Source organism: Diprion similis, chromosome 1, assembly GCF_021155765.1.
Source record: "Diprion similis isolate iyDipSimi1 chromosome 1, iyDipSimi1.1, whole genome shotgun sequence".
Classification (NCBI taxonomy): domain Eukaryota; kingdom Metazoa; phylum Arthropoda; class Insecta; order Hymenoptera; family Diprionidae; genus Diprion; species Diprion similis.
Genome location: NC_060105.1, coordinates 11223923 through 11232849, shown reverse-complemented (window position 1 = coordinate 11232849; position 8927 = coordinate 11223923). Strand labels below are relative to the sequence as shown.

General features: G+C 35.8%; 1 protein-coding gene across 2 annotated transcripts in view; it reads left to right on the top strand.

The window, feature by feature from the left end:
- Window positions 1-3244: 3244 nt before the first annotated feature.
- Window positions 3245-8927, top strand: part of LOC124408355 (CCR4-NOT transcription complex subunit 6-like) — a 451947-nt gene continuing 446264 nt past the window's right edge. Inside the window, exons 1-3 of one of the 2 annotated variants that reach the window (XM_046885244.1) lie at window positions 3245-3628; window positions 5356-5671; window positions 5760-5935. In XM_046885244.1, coding sequence (XP_046741200.1) covers window positions 3604-3628; window positions 5356-5671; window positions 5760-5935 — 517 coding nt within the window. In that variant the 5' untranslated portion in view covers window positions 3245-3603. The remainder of the gene's footprint in view (window positions 3629-5355; window positions 5672-5759; window positions 5936-8927) is intronic. The other variant, XM_046885253.1, reaches the window with a different exon arrangement.

Sequence of the window (8927 nt, the reverse complement as noted above, 5' to 3'; positions counted from 1 at the left end):
TTCAGCATTGTCGTCTTCGTCTCGTTCTGTATTTATTTCTTCATCTGTAAATATATAAATATAAAAATGTAGTAATGATTAAATAATTATTTATGTATAATGTTTTATGTTTTATTTATAATACCTAGATTTTTTTCTGAGTTGATTGCTATGTCATCGGTGGATTCAATTGAGAAACAAATTTAATATCTGACTTTTCCTAACCACAGTCAGCCGGAGAAAATTTTGTTCAAATCAAAATTTACAAAATCTTTGGAGGCATGCATGTCTCCCGCAAACGAACGAATTTTATTCTACTGACTATGGTTGAAATGAATCATATAATAAACTTGTTGTTCAATTAAATCCGTCGATGACGTAACAATTAATTCAGCAGAAAGTCTAGGTATTGTGAATAAAGAAAAAAACTAAAAAAGTTATGTAAAAATTATTATCTAGGCATTAACAAATTATTATATTCATATATTTACAAGTAAAAAAACAAGTACAGAACAAGACCCAGATCAATCAGACGAAGAAGACGGTGGTGAAATCAACAATTCTGATATCGAAGATCAATGTCATACTAAAACATTGTTGTTTTAATTTGAAGCATTTTATAGAATTCCATTAATATATCTAACTCTTGATTTGCATGGTAAAAGATCTAGTATAACTATCCGCCAAAGTTCAAATTATTTCACTGAACAAATGTACAATATAAAAAAAAAAAACTTCATGACAATCTTTCAACATGCAGAACAGCAACGATCGTCTTTCAGGCATCTCGTAAAGATGCAGTATCGTAGACGCGTGCCTGGAGCAGCTTCATGGACTTGGAAGACTACTTTCCATGTATAGTTTAGGTGGTTGACTATTATTCTTGAGTTTCTTACTATAAAATGAAGCATTGTAATCAATTTCATCCTTGCAGGTTTGAGCTTTTTAAATATTTTATCGCACTTACTTATGTGGGTGGAAGACGAGTTTTGTCGTGGAATTTAGGTGGCAGACGATTCTTTCTAGGCTTCTTATGTTTCAATTAATGCGTACAATAAGATTCGCGTGAGCGACTGTAAACTTTTTTTTATCAATTTTTTGCTGCAATTGTAACCCTCCTGTAGCCTCTCCGTCGTGGGGGTGCGTTGGAAGGCGTTTATTACTATTATACGATACACGGATAACTAGTAGAGAAACAATGAAGATTGTGGATGTGGGCCGGAAATTACTGATGTTCCCTTGCGGACTGATCGAGGGATCGAACGTATCGAGGGTCCCAGTGGCTCAGTGATCGCGTGATCCAGTGATAGTAACCCCGTATCCGAGTGATCCAGTGACCCAGTGGTCGAGTGGTCGAGAGGTCGAGTGATCCAGTGATCGAGTCAGGATGGCGACGGACCGGGAAAACCGGGAATTCACTTTATCGGGAAAAGTCAGGAAAACGTCAGGGAGATATGATTGGGCATAGAGAAGAAAAACGTGCTGTTCTTAAAGAATCGTTTCTAAATTTCAGCTATGCTTCGTAAACTCGGTTAAGCTAACTTTCGGAAATGGGATCGTTCAATTTCTAATTATTCGTGTGAAACGAAGCAGTACCATGTATTTTTTCGATCCAAATTTATATATTCAAGGTGCAGAACTTCTGGAGCTTTTCATCGTAAAAACTGCTCAACATTACCTAATTCAAGTTCCGTGGGAAAAGATCTGAATGAATTCTAAATATTTTGACGGAAGACGTCAGGGAATAGTCAAGGAGCTATATTCGAGAAAAATTGTTGCCACCCTGGTGATGCGAATTGATTGATCGCCCCTTTTGCTTGTTGATTTCGTGAACGGTCTATGAAAAAGTAAATCACGCTCGGTGTGTTAAGCCTTCAGCTTTTCAATCAATCTTGTTACGAACAACTGAGTGCTTACGTTCAATTTGATCGTGCATATTGCGCGTTGACTTGATACTTTTTGGTTCTGAGAGAAAGCGTTGCATTTGCAAGCCGGCGATCAATTCACGGGAATAAAAATCGCGGAGTGTATAGTGATGGTGAAGAATCTTGTCGTAAGTATTTATGTAGAATATATCTGAGGTGTATGAAAGTATTTTTTTAATAATTGTATTTTTTTTTGTTTCAGGGCAACGAACTAAGTTTTTTTTTAAGTATACCGAGAAATATTTAGTCTTCACTTGAACGAAATCGTTCTTGTCGGTGTACGCACTTTTGTCATTGTGCTAATCGTATTCTCATCTGTTTCAGCTAATAAAACCTTTTATCTGTTTCAGTTAACCAAACTTCTTAACTGTTTCAGTTAATCATAACTCTTGTCTGGAAATCCTGCTGAAATCTAATTAAGGTGTGTAAATCTCTGTACATTTCACTAACTGTAAGTGCGTGCATTTTACGCAGTACAAAAATCTGTACCATAAAGCTTGCGCTGACTGACGCTGAACGGCCCTGATATCGAAAAGATTAAACGAGTTGTGACGTCATGTTAGTGAATTCCGGACGAGTCAAGAGGCAGACTCAAAATTGAATCGCGAAAATGAACTAATTATCTATCATTTAACTCTTTATATTTCACACCCTCGCATTTCCCACCATCAAAGTAGTCTGACTTGTTTGAAAAGTTTAGTCAACCAATCAGAACGCTTGGATGGTGGAAAATGTGAAATTGTTAAATATGAAAAGTTACATGATAGATAGCTTAGGACCATACCTCTTTGGGTTAGTTCCGATATTATCTCCCAGTGCTGTCAACGACTTTTTATCGTTTTTGCGCTGTTGAGTTCGCGGCCACGGTATTACATACAGGTCTGGGGACTCGTCGAAATTTGCGTGATGGGGGAAGTACGCTTACGCTGCAGTTTTTGTTTTTCAGCGCTACCGCTAGTTGGCACTAATGGTAAAGTAATGTGCGCAAACATAACCTCAAATTTCTCAAACAATAAGTGGTGTGCGATGACGAAGTGATAATGGCACACGTTATTCTTAAAAATATATAACCATGTACGATTTATGCGATTTTCACTATTTTTACGTACATTTGGACCACGTCATTTGCAAAGTTTGAGAAATTTGGAGGTTATGTTTGCGAACATTACTTCAGATTATTACACTAGAGTCCCCAGACCTGTATGTAAGACCGTGTTCGTGGCTTACGTCTCCCTCTGTCCTAGGGAGTTTTTAGCGCTGATAGCTAATTTCGGAACGCATTTTTGTGTAAAATTCGGCTGCTTCGTGAAAGTTCGGCGAACCGCCGAGCCAATGGTGGCGTTCGAAAATGTCTGATCGGGTGCAGTTGATAAATGGAGGATATTGTGTATGTCAAGGTAGTTTTGTTTACGCGATATATTTCACTCGGAATAAACTCCCCGTGTGTCTAGTGCGCGTTGAGAGGTAGATGAAGGTGGGTAATGATAATCCGGGAACTTATAACCGCTTACGAACCTCCTCCGACCAAAAAAAACCCAGAAAATCCGCATAACGCCGTCGGCTGTCGTCCCGAGGGTAAACGGAGCCTTGTCTCAAAGAAATAGGAATTCCGCTCGGAAAAACGTCCGGATTTTGGTGGAAGGCTCGTCGCCCCCGTGCGTCGCGGTTAACGAGCGCTCGTTGACCCGGATATATTCACATGGTTAATATACGGAAGAAAACAGGTTAATACAAGCAAATCTTTGATGATAGGTTATGGATTCCGCTTTTAGTTATCCCCAAAGAAGTCGCATCCTCATCCTCGTCCACCAAATTATTCCCGAACGTTATGACGCGAGGAATTAACCCAGACAAATGTCGACTACCTATCGTCGAATGGCTCTGCCCGTTGCCTTGGCCTGCGTCAAATGCCTCGTGCAACAAAAAGACACTCCGATCCTCCTTCCTGTCAAAATAACCTCAAACACTAAACTCCTCTTCGTCGTCTGCCTCACTAGGTTAGTCCAATGTGGCGCAAACGAGGCTTATTTACAATGTCATAACCTCTCGCTCGGTGTCCCAAAGAAGTCTTTGATGTAAACCGCAACTCGTTTCTTCATAGCCGAGACTGTGTTACGCGGAAGAGACGCAAACAGCTGTCTTTGGATTTATCTGTCGATTCTAGTTTGTTCGACAGATATACGTTCCATATGCGACATGATTTTCTACAGTTTTTGGATTTTTAGCTTATTTATTGCTGGCAAAGTAGACTTGTTTTACTTTTTTTGTAACAAGGTCTCTGGACTTGCATGATCGGCGTCTAGACAATGATCTATGAATTTTTCTATTCTGCGGTAGAAGTAATGGGTCAATATTTCAAAGACTGTTTATAGAGCGAGTATTACAAAACTTTGGTCTATTGCGAAATAGATTATTTTTACCAATTGGCTGTTATTTAACAAACGCATCATAATCCAGCTAAAGAAGTGTTAGAAATAGTAGAAATATAAAGTATCGTTAAGACTCTGCCTTGCGGTTTTAAGACGCATTAATGAGTCGTTTCTTGATTCACATAATTTAAATGACTTTCTTGGTATTTAACATATTTCAAGTTGAATTCAGTTCAGAGTCAATTCAAATATAAGAGATAATAATTTCTTACAAATGTTTTGTTGCATCAGCATTACCAACACTATCACGTTATGTTTACTAAATTTATTTTTACGCAACCAAGACAATGTCTAGGATAGAAACGAGATAGCTGTTTGCGTGTCTGTTATACTTCGAGTTTGGTCTTTCAATTTATTGTCCATACATTTCATATTTTTAGATTTACGTGAAAATTTCTTTTCTTAGGTTTACAAGTTTAGTGTTTGATGAATGAGGACTTTGATTTATTATTACTTATTGGAATACATGATCATCGTTGTCGCTAAGTAGAGTTGCTTACGCGGCACTTGCTTTTGCCATGTCATGAATTTCTCCGTCTCTTCTAATACCAATTCCTGCTCATATAACCAAATTAACACCTCAAATAATCTAACGTAAAGCTAATACTTCAGCAACTTCGTATAAATTGCTTGACTTCTTAATAATATTTCTTTCAATTTGGTGTTTGAAAGTATATTGTATATATTTCAAAGTAATATGTTGTAGTGCTTGTTTAACGCTGAAACTTTTAGCCCGTTTGCATCTTTGATTTGTTGGTAAAATTCCTTGTAATCTGGTTCATGTATACATGAACAAGTCGTCAATAATTACTGTTTGTAGTGCAGCCACTTGCTATTAAATTCAAAAAAGTCAATAAATTTTGTGAAAAATTTTGACCGTAAGTTTTCTGATCATGAGACGGCGTTGTTCAGTTGCTCAAGTTATTATTTATACATAAAATAATAAGATAGCGATAGTACAATACATTGATTGTAAAGAATAAATTTCCAATATAATTATAATCTTTCTTTTCTCTTTAAAGGATTTAGGATGTCCCGCAATCACAAAGATAAGTATGAGAATGCTAACCCGCGTCGTACGCACACTATCATGTCCACTGAGGATGCAAACTCTGGGAAGAAATCTTATTGGCCGGAGTTGGAGATAACAGGCAGTATTAGAAATCTTAGTCCAAATGTTTGGCAGTTGACGCACCTGACCGCGCTGTATCTCAACGACAACAGTCTTCAGAGGATACCTTCTGAAATTAGCCGTCTTGCGAATCTACGATTGTTAGATTTAAGCAGCAACAAACTGCGTAGTCTACCTGCTGAGCTTGGGGATCTCATCTACCTCAAGTATGATGATTTAAAATAAAATTTAGAATAAAAGTATGTCGAAAAAATTGATCCGTTTTAACGTATCGATCTAATTTTTCTGTTGCAGGGAGTTATTATTGAATCAAAATTACCTTCGCGTGTTACCTTACGAACTCGGGAAGTTGTTCCAGTTACAAGTGCTTGGTCTTCATGGAAATCCGCTGAACAAGGAGGTGTTGGCACTCTACGGGGAACCATCAGGAACTCACAAGCTGCTGTCTTACATGCTGGACAACTTACAAGGTAAGTACCTCGCCTGGCCTGGCCTCTGCATGGTACTTGTCGTTACATACGGTCCAAAAACCTCCGCAAAATTGATTGTTAGTCGAAGGCAACTTCAGAATTACTGAAGGAGTTGAGCCTGTAAAATGAGAGTATGGTTCGTTTCACTATGGCTTAGTGAATCTCTGAGAAACCTGAAGTTGCGATGCAATTATTTGAAAAAGAAACTAAAAGTGTATCGTTACCTTGGAGTTATCAACTTCAACCTAATGAGCTGTCGTCGATATGAATTCACAGCTGGGTTGGTTCAGAAACTTCTTTTATTTCATCGATCATTGGTAAATAACTAGAGTTACATAGAAATAAATGATTTAACAACAGTTTAGTCAGTAAAAGTCATAAGGTTACAAGCTGATTGTCAGTCTGATTTCAATTTTTAGGATCTCCAGCTCTTCGGGGAAGAAGCCACCGTCATATGAACAGAGGATTACTAAAAATTGGCCGGCGAAGATATTCCACTTTTATTCTAGGAATCGTTCTATTCTGCGAATGCCTCTATAAAAAAGAGATTATCTCGCAATTTCCTCCGTTCATACGATGGAGACTTCTTTTCTAATAAGTAATGATATCTATTAGAAATTGGATAATGTCGCTGAAGATTTATAATTTTTATAGTTTTTTTTTTTTTTTTTGTGTAACTTTTGTCAATTATCAGTGATTAATAAATCAAGTAAAAGAGTTTCACAAACTTTCTGAACTTGCATTCATCATATAACTGATTTTTGGTTCTCATAGTTATCCGCGTATATCTTATACAGCGTTTGCGATTTGAAAGGATTCGGGAAATTATTTACAAAACGTCATTTGAATTTCGGTAGAAGATTATTTTTTGCACATGTCATTATTCATAAATCTGTAGATAAATTTCACTTTGAAAAACGTATTTGATACAAGTAAACGATTGTTTGTAATACTTATATATTCTAAGCACAAGATCTCATCAATCCAAATATATTTTTTTTAATTCAAGTATGTGTATTCACTTGCTAATAGTAAATTAATCATTTAGTTGGATCGAATACGTTTTCCTCCAGTTATATTTATCGTCCAAGAGTTGTTACAAATACACTGACAATGATTTGTGTTTAAACATTATCTCACCGGAATTTCGACGGAAGTAATATATTAAACTTTTGAAATTGAATTCAATCCAATTTTAAAACTATTCGTTTACATTGATATCGATTTGACTTTTGTACAGTAATTAAATTACAGGTATTATTTGCTTTATCATGTGCGATAAAAGTTTCATTTCAGTACGAGGATAAATAAACTCGTGCAGTGAAATTGATTAAAATTGAATAAACAAAAAAACAGAAAAAAATTTCGAATGTGGGTTTACCTATTTGAAAAATGGAACGAGTTGAGAACAAAAGTTGGGGAGGGTTCTGCGGTTGGGAGGAAAAATTGCCACAAGAAAAATAACTTCTGAAAGTATTGAACGTTTTTTCTTGGAGAATTTTAAGGGAATTCTTTCGACGAAAATAGAGATTCTCCTTTTATAAATAACGAAATTTTAATTGCACAGAAAGAAATAATTCGCTAAACTGCAGCAACTTTAAGTATTAATGCAAAGACAGCAAGAAATTTCAATGCAGTGTTTGTAAAAAAAATGTAACCAAGTGGGCTTTCGAATTTAGCAAGACAATTTTGACATACAGTAATTATAAATCTTGATAGTTCAGTGAATTATTTTTCTCTCTGTGTATGTAATAAATCTACTAAAAAATTTATCCACTTTATATAAATATTCGTAAGAATTAATGAAGTTTTTTTATCCTCGCAGATTCACGTTACGTCGATACGATTCTATTTATCTGAAGTGAAAAGATTTACTGTTACCAAAATTTTTAGTATCTTGATAAACAAATAAAAAATTTAGTCGCCTTGGAAACTTGATTTTTCTAGGTGACCTGTATGCATTCGATATGTGCTGCATTATTACATCGAAAATTATTAATTCGTAATTACGAGTCTAACTTATCTTACCTACCGACACACCTTATAATCTGCTCTTAGGTGCAGCTTATTTAAAAGCTCTTCAGCCACCGACGAATGGTGGTTTGTAACGAGTTTAGCGAATGCAGGTCATGGCTAATTTATTTATAGCGTAAGATTGACTTCTGCACCTAATCGAGAAGAAAAATCCCGCGATATTGATCATTGGTAAATTTATTCGTAAAGAAAAGCGTCTCGTTGTCGTTTCCGGTTCTCTCTACGTGTTTTTCAACTGAACTTTGAACGTAATCCGTGCAGAAGAGTCAGAGTTATCGATAATACGTAGAGGATATCTACTGGTCCTTAAATTTCTTCAAATCCTAGAATTATCCTGAAAAACAAAATTGATCCTCAAGTCCTGGAAAAGTTCTGGAATATTTTCATTTATTGTGGAAATTTTTACACGTTACATTTTTGATTGAAAACTACGACATTCAATTTGTAATATCCGGATTTGATTTCGATAAATTTTAGCAATCGATGGACCATGAAGTCCTTAGCAATTCACTCTGTATATATATATATATATATATATATATATATATATATATATATATAAACAGTTCATCATGAAAAATTTAGCAGTAAAATGAAATTGAGGTCCTAGAATTCGTCAATTTATTAGCGACCGTTTTAAAAGTTACTTTTTTCATAAAATGTTTTCAAAATTCAATTAGGCTTCGCAGATTTAATCAACTACTTTACAAATTTGCAAATACAGCTTTTAGTCGTAAACGAGGCACAAAATTATCTGACTTTCGTGGAAAAAGTTCAGGGAATTTTATTTGAAGAAAATTGTCGCCACTTCGTCCTGGAATCTAAATTCTCGATTGCAGTAGACACATCGAATATATATATATATATATATATCGAATTGATCGTGAAAGGAGATAAAGAAGAAGAGTAAAGACTGCTTTCTTGATCCAGAAACAACGACGCCTCGCATCGTGCAGCA